General features: G+C 34.0%; 3 protein-coding genes across 3 annotated transcripts; 2 read left to right on the plus strand and 1 right to left on the minus strand.

Moving 5' to 3' along the window:
* Positions 1 to 1799: 1799 nt before the first annotated feature.
* LOC136778094 (uncharacterized) lies at positions 1800 to 3752 on the minus strand. The gene is made up of 4 exons (XM_066734705.1): positions 3646 to 3752; positions 3062 to 3414; positions 2562 to 2986; positions 1800 to 1970 (listed from the first exon to the last, which is right to left on the minus strand). The coding sequence occupies exons 1-4, from the start codon at positions 3750 to 3752 to the stop codon at positions 1800 to 1802; spliced, it is 1056 nt and encodes a 351-aa protein (XP_066590802.1).
* Positions 3753 to 5811: 2059 nt separating this feature from the next.
* On the plus strand, positions 5812 to 7398 carry LOC136778095 (uncharacterized). The gene is made up of 3 exons (XM_066734706.1): positions 5812 to 5962; positions 6205 to 6308; positions 6400 to 7398. The coding sequence occupies exons 1-3, from the start codon at positions 5812 to 5814 to the stop codon at positions 7396 to 7398; spliced, it is 1254 nt and encodes a 417-aa protein (XP_066590803.1).
* A 4843-nt stretch (positions 7399 to 12241) lies between these two features.
* On the plus strand, positions 12242 to 14898 carry LOC136777991 (uncharacterized). Its single transcript, XM_066734581.1, has one exon. The coding sequence runs from the start codon at positions 12633 to 12635 to the stop codon at positions 14412 to 14414; it is 1782 nt and encodes a 593-aa protein (XP_066590678.1). The 5' UTR covers positions 12242 to 12632; the 3' UTR covers positions 14415 to 14898.
* Positions 14899 to 15104: the final 206 nt, after the last annotated feature.

The raw sequence follows: 15104 nt of genomic DNA on the forward strand, positions 1-15104 counted from the left end.
TTATTCAAATTATTATCTTCATGAAAGTGATAATGAAAATAATAACATTGATGACCCTGAAATTGATCCTCAAGAATGTCTTACCACTATGGAAAAGTCTGGGGATGAATTATTGATAGAACTGTATAGAGAGAGACCATTTTTATATAATAAAAGCAATAGCAATTTCAAGGACCGTTTAATGAAAGAAAATGCGTGGAATGAAATTTCTGCCATATTGATAGAACATTGTAAAGGTTAGTATTAAAAGAATATATGCTGCAGCATATATAACGAATTAAATTTTAATTTCCAACGACAAAAAATTTAGCTAAATTCAAAATCAAAGATCTTTAGCACTGCCAATTAAGTGGTTATGATATATAGGATATAAGTATATTATTGAAAAAGGTTTCTTTCAGATAAAATGTATAATTCGACATATTGCCAAAAAAGGTGCACAAGCTTAAGAGACCAATATGTAAAAGAAAAAAGAAAGATTGATAGTGAATCCAAAAGCGGAAGCGCTTCTAAGCCTCGTAGCAAATTCAATTTTTTTGCACAAATGTCATTTTTAGATAATTGTATAAAGAGGCGAAGGTAAAAATATTATTAACTTAGTTATTTAATACAACTATATAATATACATATAATTAATTCCAGTACATACAGTAATTGCCCACTATCAGCTATAAAAAACGATGATTGCAATGCTTCTTATTTAAATAATAATGACAAGAGAAGCAACACATCCAATAATAATAATTCTATAAATTCTGCAAACTTGAATCAGGAACATACAGCACCCATGTTGAAAAAGAGGAAATTAAATGAAACGAAAGAGCTTGAACAAACTGTTATTCAGTTAACTCAACGAATTTCTAATTTTATGGAAAAAGATTCTTCAACCGTAAATGATGCCTTCTTTGACTTCTTGAAAGCTCAGTTTGATAATGTACCGGAAACAGAGAAAGATATTAGACGAAAAATGTTAATGGATGCATTAACTTCTTCGTTAAGTGAAAAATACATGCAATAATTCTTAAAAAGCAGTAACTTTAAGCATATTGAAAGTTTAATTAAAATAATAGTTTATTGTTATTTCAATTCTGTGATAATTTTGGGATATTATAAAATTTTCTTTATTAAATAAAAACATGATTGTATTTAAATAATTGTATTTAGAAGTGTGTAAGTACTGTATATTCTATCTAATTTGATGTTTGTTATTATATTGAAATAAATAGCATCAAAAAGATTACAAATGTATAATTTTTCAAATATTTTATGTAAAATATATAATCATTTGTCAAGAAATTCTTACTTTAATAAAAAATAAACTGCGTTGTTATGATATTTTAAATTAATAATAAAACATAGTATATTTAGATATTATTGTAGCTGTAAAATAATTTGTATTAAACAAATATGAAATAAAAATAATTAAAGTTATAATATATAACAATTTCATTTTTTACTTAGATCAGCTATTATATCAAATTGGTATGATATTAAAAGTAATAAATAGACATATGCATCATTAATATCATGATATATTTTAAATGCAACAATTATTTTAAAAATATATAATAATGATAAGATTACAATTTTCCTCTAATCTTCCTTAGAACATTTAAACGACTGCATTTATATCAATTTAACATAGGTGAAGGCACAAAACTCTCTCTTTCTCTCTCTAAGAGAACTCTCAAATATATTTCTCCAACCAAAGTAATACTGTCACGAACCTATGCAAAACAAAGTATTTTTAAAAATATATTCTGAATGTTTATTAAACAAGCAATACCTTTAATTTGCTATTATTCATTATTTCGATATGCACCCCTTTGGACATATTCGTGCTGCCATTGTACTTGACCTGCTGTAGATATAAAATAGTCTTTCAAAGTATTTCTTTGACGATCACCATTTAAAGCATAATTATTTTCTTCATTATTAGGTGCATCTGCCGCATCAAGCCACAGAAAATTCTGAAATATTTGAATTGTGTTATTTCTAGTAAATGAAAAATAAAGTATAAACAGCCTTTGAATAGAGTAGTGTATTAATTTTATAGAAGCTGATTACATAAATGTTCTCAGTGTTTAATAAAAAGGTTTGTTTTTAATAGTATCATCTTTAGATGCTTATGAAAATTGAGTAAAATATAATATTAAAGAAATGAAAAAGCCTAAGACGGGCTATTATTAAGATAACTCAGAGCGCATTCGATTTGATAGTTTCAACGCTGTAATTGTATAATGTGTTAAACAAATTTTATATTATAGTCGTGTTCCGTTATTACTGCAAGTAAATTTCAAGTACCAAGAATATACTATACTAACACAAATGATAGAATTTCAATACTTGCAGCTTGCAGTAAGAACAGAACAGGACCAATACAGGAACGTTGAAAACATCAAATATAATATACACTGAAATTTATCTATCATACAATTATACATATAAATTAATCAAATAAAATTAATGAAACATTTTTCTCTTAAAACGGCCATTATTAAATAGTTATTTTTTAAAGCAATAACTTAACTGTATATAAATGAAATTAGTGTATTTTCTACCTGGTTAAAATATAAATTTGATTCTTTGCTGAAATCTTTACTTTCGCATTTCTGTTCTTCCTTTAATACGAAGTTATGCAGACATACGGATGCATTAACAATTATGTCTGCGGTATCAGGTAATACGCAAATAACATTATGAAGTATCCTCCATTTGCTCGCTAAAATTCCAAAAGCACTTTCGATGGTTCTGCGTGCTCTAGATAATCTATAATTAAATATTTGTTGACTATACTGCAAATTTTTGCTGGAATATGGTTTCATAATTCTTTTAGAAAGCTGAAATGCATCATCGGCTATAAAAAACATAGGGGTCTTCAAATCACTATGAGGAAGATTTATATCTCCATCCGGAATATTTAATTTATTATTGCTTAAATTGATGCCTATATTGCTATCACTGAATATTCCACCATCACTATTTCCTATAAATTAAATTAATTACACAGCTAAAACTAAATTATGCTGAAACAATAAACTATTTATTTTGTATTTTTTACCTCCATATGCCCCAATATCAACTAAGACAAATCTGTATAGATGATCAGCAATGGCTAAAAGTACAATACTATAATATTTTTTATAGTTGAAGTATAAACTACCAGAATTTGGAGGACAGCGTAATCGGATGTGCTTTCCGTCTATGGAACCTAAACAGTTTGGCATATTCCATCTTGCCCAGTATCCTTTTGCATTATTTCTCCATTCATTTTTTGTAGGTAGAGAGAGATATATTGGCTGCAAAACTTTTATTAAAACATCGCAAACTTCTTTTACGATAGATCGAACTGTAGACTCTCCAACGCGAAATGCTATAGCAATCGTAAAATATAAGTCACCTGTAGCTATATATCTGCAATATAATAAACATTGATATTAAATTTAATAGAAAACTTTTTAAAAATCTTAGGATTAAAAATATGTAACAAGATTCTCATATAGTTTTTTAATACCATTGATAACAGATTGAAAATGCAATAAGTTAAATAGGTGGGATTTACAAAAGACCAGATGTGTTGAAAAGCTTATAAATATTTTATTGTTTCCAATAGTGTGTTAGGAAAATTACACAAATAAGACGTACCTTAAAGTTATTAACAGTCTAAGTTCAGGATTTAAAGCACGTAAACTCCTTTTTTTTAGATAAGGTTTAACCATTGTTAATAACTTTTCAAAATGTACTCTTGACATTCTCGTATAACGATAAAAAAGTTGTACATCATTTTTTATATCTTGAAACAAAGTAGCGTAATCTCCATTTACATCTCTTGTTAAATTAAAGGGTCTAACAAGCCATCTTCTATTAACCCATCTAATTTGTTTCTTTTTTCGTAGAAATAAAAGGTACAAAACTATACAATGCAGTGTCAGATATAACAATTGTCCTTTTCTTGTTTTTCTCATTTTAAGCAGCTAATAAATAAATATTGTTCGATATTACAAAATCATATTCTATTGACTTTATGCACCGAAATAAATCAATTTCTATATATAAGGTTATTAAATTGATATTTTTGTTAATATATATATATGTATGTATAATTTACGGTATTCTGTTATATATTCAATTTGGATTTCAGCCTCTTATTTATGATTTCTCTTCTCTTTATTTGATCAGCTTTTGTATGAAATAATTTTAATATTTTCAAAATACGACATAAATCCCGCCAGCGTGCAAAAGCGTCCGTCCAATTCAGTGATCGTTGCTTGTCTCTTACGGATTACGTTTTCTCTGCCTTGAACCACGTTACGTTACGGAAACCGTAAAGCGTTTACGTACAGTTCTCTGCCATCACCCGTACACTGAGGACATTTACGTTCGTGATCCGATCCCCATCATGATCAAACCTAACCGCAGGAATGCAACGTCGAAATAAAAATTTCCAGATGGATTATTGACTTCCGAGTGAGGTCGATCATCGATCCGCGATCAGGAGATTCAGAGGGTTGGTGATCAGACTGATTAGAGAGATTGGGCCAAATTAGGCTACCTTATTGGGGTATTACTGACGTGCCAACGGCGAACGGACAATGACTTGATTGAAGTTGCAATAACTATTATCCAAAATAAGTTTTATTTAAAAATATATTATAAAGATAAGCTGATATTACAGAAAGTAATTATATTTATAGTTATATATGCCTAGGGTGAGTCCGACCAAAACCTAAGGTAAAATTTACCGTGTAGGATTGCCAATTTTTCGAAAATACTTATACTGACTGTCTAATTCACTGCAAATTGGCAATCCTACATGGTAGAATTTTATCATACAGGTTTTGGTCGAACTCATCCTACTTGCAGTATTAACGGAACATGGCTTTTGTTCAGTTTTAGCTACGGGGATTATGGTTAGATCCAGACACAGTCACGCAACTTTCGGAAAAGAAACTTCTAGATAGACCGCGATCTAGTCCAGTGCCTTTCTATTTTAACTTCAGTTTTGTAGATTGCCAGCAGTGATTTTCGTTAAAGTACTTCAAATTTAAAAAATTGGAGGTATGATTAAATTTTGTAGTATTATGTTCTTAAACGCACTAAATATTAAGAGATATGAAAAAAAAAATCGAAGATTCACACTGAATCCTCTCGAACGTTCTTTTCAGCATGGCTTCCATTATTACAACAGGAATTTTACGTAATAAATTTTATTCTATATTTTTTAAAATAAATCCTTATAGAAAATTAGATTTAAAGTTAAAAATTAATTCTTCATAAATAGCTCATTAAATTGTACTTAAAAATTATATATGGTCTTTAAAATATCAATTTAATATTTTATACTTAGGAATAGATTGGTAATATACGCAATTAGGAATTACTTAATTGTGGTTTTAATATATACATATAATATATATTCATATATTATATCTTTTACTTTTTACTTGCTATTCATTTACTTATTTTGAACTTTCATAACGCTTCAAATTTTATTTCTATATTTAATTTTCTATTCATTATACGTATAAAGTTTACTGATTTTGCCAGTGTTATCGATGAAGGAAATAGATATTTTCTTACATGTCCTACTAACTACGCAATATTAGTTATTATTATTTGAGAATATTTGCTCTGCTTCTATTATTATTTTATAACATTTTATACATAATTACAAACAGTGACTATTCTTCTTTACTATGTGCTTTTCTTTTATCGTAACAAGTAATAAAAACTAATATGTAAATAATTCAACACTACCGCAAAGATAAAATTTAAGTTATATTAATTCTTATTCATTATTGTTGATAATAAATGCAAAATCTTTTACCAGCTGCTTCTTCTGATACAAGGAGTAATAAACTTGAAAGCATATATCCAATTGTGGTATTGGAAAAAATACAAATAGTCAATATAACAAGGATTGAAGAAAATGAAGAAAATAATCAAAATTTTGAAAATCAAGGTTATATTTTTATATTATTATAACTAATTAATTAATGAGCTACTCTCACTATCGACTTGATATATTTATGTCTATTAAAACTACTTATAATATATTGTTCTTATGTGATAGACTAAAAATGTTTTAGCTTTACTATATTGAAGAGACTTGTGTTTGTTTACTTCAATATACTTTGTATATAAATAACTATAATTGCTAAATATTTTATGTAATTGTTAGTTGAAAGTTTTTTGATATTGCAGACAAACAGAGTGCATTGTCAGTTGCTCTTGAGCCATATCACCAAATTTGTAATAATATTCCTGCATTTGCAGAAACTGATTTTTCAGAAAGAGTACAGGAGCCGGTAGGTTGTTTTAATAAACACAAAATTTGTGTATGAAATAAGATTTCACATCAATCTATATACTTATATATGCATGTATAATAAATTTTAGGTTGATAAAGAAACTATGTCTGATTCTGACTACAATCCAGCGGATTATGATCAATCATCGGAATCTTCTTTTGAATATACAAAAGATGCTAACAATAATTCTGGCAGGAGTATAAAAAATATTTCTAAAGAATCAACTGATTTAGAAATATCAGTAAATATTCCTGGAAAAGCTGCATGTAATGATGAAGAAATGTTTGTCCTACCGAGATCATCCAAAATAAAAAAAAAAATTTGCATCTACTGCAAAAAATTGCAAACAAAAATTGCTCGCCATCTTGAATCTAAACATGCTGATCAGGATGACGTAAAGAAATTTTCAGTTCTCCCTAAAGGATGTCGGGAGAGAAAATTAATCATAGACACTATAAGAAAAAAGGGCGATTTTTTGCATAATATTGATGAGAATCTAAACAAGGGAGAACTAACTGTTTGCAGAAGACCGACTCAGGAAAATAATAGAAAAGCCACTGATTATGCAGCATGTTCCAATTGTAAAGGCTTTTTTTCTAAAAAAACTTTAAGACATCATTTTGATCAATGCAATTCTAAAAAGAAAAAAAAGGGAAGCAGAAGTGTTACAATAATGGGTCGAGCGGTAACTGCCCGCATACATAATGTAGCTAACGATGTATTAAAAAAAATCGTTTTTCCTGTAATGCGGGAAGACAAGTACACACGTTTGATTCGCTATGACAAATTGATTATATTATACGCTAATGAGCTTTGTATAAAATATAAACCTCAACATCAGCACGATTTAATTCGTGCGCGGATAAGATTATTAGCAAAATTTTTAAGTGCGTTAAAACAAATAAATAAAGAAGTAACAGATTTTGCATCATTGTATGAGCCTAAATATTACGATGACTGTATTGCAGCAGTCAATGTAATAGCAGGGTTTGATTCGGAGCAAAATATATACAGGGTGTCCGGTAATAGGGTGCCAAGCCGGATACCCCAGTTAGAGCGGCCGATTCTGAGGAGAAAACTCTTATGAAATTTTTTCGCGAAACCCTTAATTTAGAAGTTATTAAGGGTAGAAATTATTAATATTTTATTCGTCGAGCAGGAGGAGCGAAAAATCCGGGAATCGGATTGGCAGACAATTGACGCACCAATACACTTTAATTAGTATATCATATTACCATATGATCCAATTGAAGATCTGGCAGTAAGATATAGAGTGTGTGGGGAAGGGGGGAGGGAGGTTGTGAGACTGAGCGTGGAAAAACAATTGAACCGAAACGCTCAGTTTCGAGTGTCGGCCAACAATAGGCTTGAAAAAACCGAAATATGAATTACGTTTAATTGATCAAAGAATATTAAAACTCTTACAACTTCAATTAAACGTAATCAAAAGGTTGATTAGTGAATAGAAAAAATTGTGGTGATGACAACGAGCCTAAACATGACGTAGATACGACAGCTTTTGATTAAGTTAACTCGTAGTTACCTATAATTATTAAAACTAATAAATGTCGCATTTACACTGCGATTAGACTCAATTTCATCGTAAAAAATGCATCGATTTTTTGAAAAATATCTTTATTACAGTTGTATTTGGGCTATCTTTTCCCCACCACCTTGCGGTAAATAGCTTGGCGCGTTTTTTTTATAGTGGTTTCCCCAGGAGGCCTAATCCACTTTCCTAATTTAATGTAGGAGCTGCTCAAAGTGGCGACCGTTTTGCTCCGAGCATAGTTCGCTCCTTCGAACTATGTTCCGCGTTGCACGGTGCACCATATCTGGCGTAATAGAACGGAAGGCCGCAACAATAGCATCGCGGACTTGCTCTTCCGTCCCATTACGCCAGTCCTCTACCAAGGCCTTGACGTGGCCCCATAAAAAAAAATCCAGTGGATTTAGGTCCGGGGATCTCGCAGGCCATGTAATAGGGCCACCACGGCCCATCCACCTCTCCGGGAACATGTCGTTCAGGGTGCTTCGCACGTTCAATCGGTAGTGCGGAGGCGCACCGTCGTGCTGGAAGATGAGATTATTCCGCACGTGGAGCGGCACATCTTCCAGCAGGACACCGAGTTGTTCCCTCAGAAAATCGGCGTACACTTCCCCGTTAAGCCTCGGTGGTAGAAAATACGGACCGATCTGTAAATTTAGAAAGAAAAAAAAACGATTAGTATAATCAGCCGAATGAAAAGGATCTTTTAATTACTTACGATATTATTTCCAATGAGGCCTGCCCAGACGTTGACCGTGTACCGATACTGGAACGCACATTCACGAGCGGCATGGGGATTTTCCTCTCTCCAAACTATGTAGTTTCGAGAGTTGAAAATCCCATTCGGCGTGAATGTGGATTCGTCAGTCCACAGTATCCTGTCGGGGAAATCTGGATCCCTTCGGCATTGCGCAAGAAATCCTAATTAGAAAACATTTTTATTAATTAGCTATCTATATTAAATCGTATTTAATTGAAACCGAAAATAATAGTCGAAGTTACCTTGGCAGAAGTGCACCCGACTTTCAAAATCGCGCGGCAGTAGCTGCTGGACGCGGTAAAAATGGTACGGCCGCAAGCCGTTCCTATGCAGGATTTCTCCAACTGCAAATTTGGATAAACCAAATTTGCGTGCGGCACCACGCAAGCTGTCTTGCTCACTTAAAAAGTGTTGGATGATTTCATCCTCCAATTGTACACTGATATTACGCGATCTGGCATGATCACGGTTAACCCGTAGGCTCAGTCTTTCGCGCGAACATCGCACAATATTTAAAATCGCGCGTCGTTTCGGGTGGTATTGGCGATTAGGAAAGCGGCTCGCATACAAACGCTCCGCGGCACTCCCGTTTTCATTCGCCATACCATACGTTATCAGTATGTCCGTCAATTCTACACTGGTTAAATTTTCCATGACTATTTCAAAAAATAAAAAATGCAGGAGGTCTCTACAATTCGGAGGACTCGCTACGAATGCTGCGTTGATTTGAAAACATTCAAAATGTAAACAACTATTTCCTTTTTTGCTAAAAACAAAATGCAAAAAATAAGTATTTTAAACGTTCAACTGTTGTAATCGTCAAGCGCAACATTTGTTTACATTTTGAATGTTTTCAAATCAACGCAGCATTCGTAGCGAGTCCTCCGAATTGTAGAGACCTCCTGCATTTTTTATTTTTTGAAATAGTCATGGAAAATTTAACCAGTGTAGAATTGACGGACATACTGATAACGTATGGTATGGCGAATGAAAACGCAAGTGCCGCGGAGCGTTTGTATGCGAGCCGCTTTCCTAATCGCCAATACCACCCGAAACGACGCGCGATTTTAAATATTGTGCGATGTTCGCGCGAAAGACTGAGCCTACGGGTTAACCGTGATCATGCTAGATCGCGTAATATCAGTGTACAATTGGAGGATGAAATCATCCAACACTTTTTAAGTGAGCAAGACAACTTGCGTGGTGCCGCACGCAAATTTGGTTTATCCAAATTTGCAGATGGAGAAATCCTGCATAGGAACGGCTTTGCGGCCGTACCATTTTTACCGCGTCCAGCAGCTACTGCCGCGCGATTTTGAAAGTCGGGTGCACTTCTGCCAAGGTAACTTCGACTATTATTTTCGGTTTCAATTAAATACGATTTAATATAGATAGCTAATTAATAAAAATGTTTTCTAATTAGGATTTCTTGCGCAATGCCGAAGGGATCCAGATTTCCCCGACAGGATACTGTGGACTGACGAATCCACATTCACGCCGAATGGGATTTTCAACTCTCGAAACTACATAGTTTGGAGAGAGGAAAATCCCCATGCCGCTCGTGAATGTGCGTTCCAGTATCGGTACACGGTCAACGTCTGGGCAGGCCTCATTGGAAATAATATCGTAAGTAATTAAAAGATCCTTTTCATTCGGCTGATTATACTAATCGTTTTTTTTTCTTTCTAAATTTACAGATCGGTCCGTATTTTCTACCACCGAGGCTTAACGGGGAAGTGTACGCCGATTTTCTGAGGGAACAACTCGGTGTCCTGCTGGAAGATGTGCCGCTCCACGTGCGGAATAATCTCATCTTCCAGCACGACGGTGCGCCTCCGCACTACCGATTGAACGTGCGAAGCACCCTGAACGACTTGTTCCCGGAGAGGTGGATGGGCCGTGGTGGCCCTATTACATGGCCTGCGAGATCCCCGGACCTAAATCCACTGGATTTTTTTTTATGGGGCCACGTCAAGGCCTTGGTAGAGGACTGGCGTAATGGGACGGAAGAGCAAGTCCGCGATGCTATTGTTGCGGCCTTCCGTTCTATTACGCCAGATATGGTGCACCGTACAACGCGGAACATAGTTCGAAGGAGCGAGCTATGCTCGGAGCAAAACGGTCGCCACTTTGAGCAGCTCCTACATTAAATTAGGAAAGTGGATTAGGCCTCCTGGGGAAACCACTATATAAAAAACGCGCCAAGCTATTTACCGCAAGGTGGTGGGGAAAAGATAGCCCAAATACAACTGTAATAAAGATATTTTTCAAAAAATCGATGCATTTTTTACGATGAAATTGAGTCTAATCGCAGTGTAAATGCGACATTTATTAGTTTTAATAATTATAGGTAACTACGAGTTAACTTAATCAAAAGCTGTCGTATCTACGTCATGTTTAGGCTCGTTGTCATCACCACAATTTTTTCTATTCACTAATCAACCTTTTGATTACGTTTATTTGAAGTTGTAAGAGTTTTAATATTCTTTGATCAATTAAACGTAATTCATATTTCGGTTTTTTCAAGCCTATTGTTGGCCGACACTCGAAACTGAGCGCTTCGGTTCAATTGTTTTTCCACGCTCAGTCTCACAACCTCCCTCCCCCCTTCCCCACACACTCTATGTCTTACTGCCAGATCTTCAATTGGATCATATGGTAATATGATATACTAATTAAAGTGTATTGGTGCGTCAATTGTCTGCCAATCCGATTCCCGGATTTTTCGCTCCTCCTGCTCGACGAATAAAATATTAATAATTTCTACCCTTAATAACTTCTAAATTAAGGGTTTCGCGAAAAAATTTCATAAGAGTTTTCTCTTCAGAATCGGCCGCTCTAACTGGGGTATCCGGCTTGGCACCCTATTACCGGACACCCTGTATAAAGTCCCATCTAATGCGTTTAACATGGGAACATATTTGAAGCAAATAGGTAATCAGTATATAACAGAATGTATTAAGAACAACGATATTCAAAAGAAACAGTGTACTGAAGGTTTTTTAAAGATTTTGATTGACGATTATGCTGTAAGCATAAACAAAACAGTAGAGGAGACAAGAGCTTTACTTAAAAGGCAACAGAAAATTGTTCTTCCCCCTATAGACGATATCAGAAAGTTGCACAACCACTTAAAAAATATTCGAAAGAAAGCTTTAACCTATTTAGCAGACAATTTTTCGTATTCCGGATGGATCGCTTTAGGAGAAGCTACACTAATATCCCTACAACTTTTCAACAGGCGCCGCGCAGGCGAAATTGAAAGAGTTCTATTATCCGATTATGCCAATTATACAGTTATTAATGAAAAAACTGATTCTGCATATAACAATTTGTCAAACGAGGATAAAAATAAGGCAAATAATTATTCCAGATTTTTAATACGTGGTAAAAAAAATCGAACTGTATCGGTATTACTCCACAAAAATTTGCACGATTGCATAAAGATGCTTCAAAAGTATCGCTTAATTGCTGAAGTTCACCCAAAAAATCCATTTTTATTTGGGATCCCAGACTACATCCGTAAGAGATTCAAACATTTGAAAGCGTGCAACTTATTACGAAAATTTTCATCTGAGTGCGGTGCTACTATGCCCAGTTCTTTAAGGGGTTATATCTAGTTAGAATTTTCAAAAAATCGATTTTTTTTTTATTTCATTTTCGTAATGTACTATAATTCAAGAATGAACACAGAAAATTTCAAGTCGATCCAAACAATATCTTTTGAGTTATAAGTATATTTGTGAAGATGCGTCTGCGCGATCATAGGTAGCGGCACGCATGTAGGGCAATGACCCGATCGGTAGCTGTTTACCTGGACCGTTGGTCCTTATATGAATGTTTGTTTTGTATATCTATACATTATTTGATTTTATATTATTGTCCTGCTTATATCTGTCAGCTAGATTTAACGGTTTTCGTCCCACAGCTGACAAATATTGTAGAACTGTTTGCTACTCACAGCACTTCTGTCATACTTATTTTAGTTAGCTTTTGATTGGTGTGTGTTAAAATGAAAGTAAATAGGGATAAGCGGAAATCTACAAGTGCACATAAAGGTAGAAACAAAAAGAGAAGACATGTTTTTAATCCAAAAACATCTGAAACCAACGAAGGTAGTTTTAGTGCATCTGCGAAAAAAATAACAAATCAAGATTCTGTTATTGTGCCTCGAGATGCAACTGTCGAATACAGGATTTTGAACTTTATCACGGTTTTTGCGGCAATTTCTGAATATGTAAAATGCAAATCTTGTGGTGGAGATATAAAATTCCAAACTTCATCTGAACGTGGTCTTGGTTTTAAGATTGTTTTGCTGTGCGACGAATGTGCAACGCGTACTATCAATTCTTGTCCGTTTATTGGGCATTCATATGCAATAAATAGACGTTTTATTTTTGTAATGAGAATACTCGGATTAGGACTGAAAGGTGCAAAAAAGTTTTGTGGTCTAATGGACATGCCCGCTTTTTTAACTCAGAGTACATATGACATGATTCTGAAAAATATACATGGTTGTGTACAAATTGCCACCGATAAGCTTTTAGATAATGCTCGTACTGAAGAAAAACAGTTCACATCTGCAAATCAAGGCGAAGCTCATTCAACAGAACTCACTGTATCTGGCGATGGAACTTGGAAAAAACGAGGATTTAGCTCTTTATACGGTGTTGCATCATTGATTGGCTATTATTCCGGAAAAATATTGGATGTTTGTGTGAAAAGTTCGTATTGCAAACAGTGCGAAGTTTGGAATAAAAAATTGCATACTGAAGATTATCAGGATTGGTATGAAAACCACAAAAAAAGTTGTTCCGCCAATCATTCAGGTTCTTCCGGAAAAATGGAGGTGGATGCTATAATTGAAATGTTCAAGCGTTCAATGAAAAGTTTTGGAATCATGTATAAAAACTACATCGGTGACGGTGACTCCAAAACATACTCCGGGATATTAAAAGCTGCACCATATGAATCTGTAGAGATTTGTAAAAAAGAGTGCATTGGGCATGTACAGAAGCGAATGGGCACGCGACTTCGAGAAGTTGTTAAGAAATATGTGGATACCGTTGTCAAAGGCAAGAAAAAGGTTCAACGAAAAACTCTTGGTGGCAAAGGTCGACTTACTGGCAAGATGATTGACAAACTCACAGTCTATTATGGTTTGGCAATAAGAAGAAATTGTGATTCTGTTGAGAAAATGCATAATGCTATATGGGCTACATTTCATCATTATTGCTCAACCGATGACAATCCTTTGCACGAGAATTGCCCGATCGGACCGGACTCTTGGTGCTCTTGGCAGCGAGCAGCAGCTTCAAATGAATTAGCTGCATTTCACCACGATTATGAACCGTTACCTGCTGATGTAATCGAAGCTATTCGTCCAATTTATACAGATCTTAGCAATGAAAAATTATTGGAAAGATGTGTCGGTGGATTTAATCAAAATAACAACGAAAGTTATAATCAGCTTATTTGGAAAATTTCACCAAAAATCATTCCCTGCGGATCAAAAATCGTTGAAATAGCAGCTAATGTCGCGGCTGGTATATTCAATGAGGGTACTTCATCTTTATTATATTTTATGTATGCAATGGGTGTGTGTATTGGACCGAGCGCACATGAATATGCCCAAAAAGAGGATGAAGAGCGTGTCGCGATATCTGACCATAGAGCGCAGGAAGCGACTCGAGATGGAAGAATAGCTCGAAGACAGCACCAAATCGATGTTTTGGAGTCTGCCAAAGAAATTGAGGGTTTACTGTATGGCCCTGGAATAGATGATTCAGTGTAAGTTAAAGAATAAAGAATTTTACTATGTGTCAAACTTTTTCAAAACTTCAAACGCGTTTTTCTCAAAACTATGTTTTCAAAGTCGGTGTACACGATAACTCAAAAACGGCTCAACCGATTGCTCTCAAATTTTTATACAACCTTTGTGAATATATTTTCTAGTGATTAATCGAAGGATTTGAAGTTTTGATTTATTTTTGTCATTTTATAAATAATTGAAGGTCGAAATTTGCATGCGAAAAGTAAAAAATTTTTTTGAGAAGCCGCCATTTTGTTAAAAATCAATATTTTGATTATTCCTTCGATTAATTACTAGCTAATCTATTATACTAACGAAAACTTCTCGATTTTTGCATTTTAGATAATCCAGTCCTGAGTTCTGATGTACACCGCAAAACACCTTTTTTTCGAGGACGGTTGGGAGAACGCTGATTGTGGCACTATTTTTTAATATTTCTATTAAAAAAAAATTTGTCTGCAATGTAGAATAGCTCTATTTTAAGTATAAAAAATTGTGAGCAAATAAATTTAAAACTCTTCTTAGGAATTGTTTATAAAAAAATCGATTTTTTAAGCGTCCTGACTAGATATAACCCCTTAAGGGGTACCGAATTAAGAAAACACATAGCAACAAAATGTGTAGAATTGGAACTTACCGAAAATCAAGTTATGGATGTGGCGAAATTTATGG

The sequence above is a fragment of the Prorops nasuta genome, unplaced genomic scaffold (assembly GCF_024137725.1).
Source record: "Prorops nasuta isolate Cenicafe-Biocafe unplaced genomic scaffold, Cenicafe_Pnas_1.2 PNAS00013, whole genome shotgun sequence".
Lineage (NCBI taxonomy): Eukaryota > Metazoa > Arthropoda > Insecta > Hymenoptera > Bethylidae > Prorops > Prorops nasuta.

Bases quoted from the DNA above. Each gene is read 5' to 3' on its own strand.
- LOC136778095 (XM_066734706.1), top strand. From the start codon at position 5,812: ATGCAAAATCTTTTACCAGCTGCTTCTTCTGATACAAGGAGTAATAAA. The intron at 5,963-6,204 runs GTTATATTTTTA...TTGATATTGCAG, and splicing joins TCAAAATTTTGAAAATCAAG to ACAAACAGAGTGCATTGTCA. The intron at 6,309-6,399 runs GTAGGTTGTTTT...AATAAATTTTAG, and splicing joins CAGAAAGAGTACAGGAGCCG to GTTGATAAAGAAACTATGTC.
- LOC136778094 (XM_066734705.1), bottom strand. From the start codon at position 3,752: ATGTCAAGAGTACATTTTGAAAAGTTATTAACAATGGTTAAACCTTAT. The intron at 2,987-3,061 runs GTAAAAAATACA...TTTAATTTATAG, and splicing joins TGATATTGGGGCATATGGAG to GAAATAGTGATGGTGGAATA. The intron at 1,971-2,561 runs GTAGAAAATACA...CAAATATTTCAG, and splicing joins CAAATTTATATTTTAACCAG to AATTTTCTGTGGCTTGATGC.
- LOC136777991 (XM_066734581.1), top strand. From the start codon at position 12,633: ATGAAAGTAAATAGGGATAAGCGGAAATCTACAAGTGCACATAAAGGT.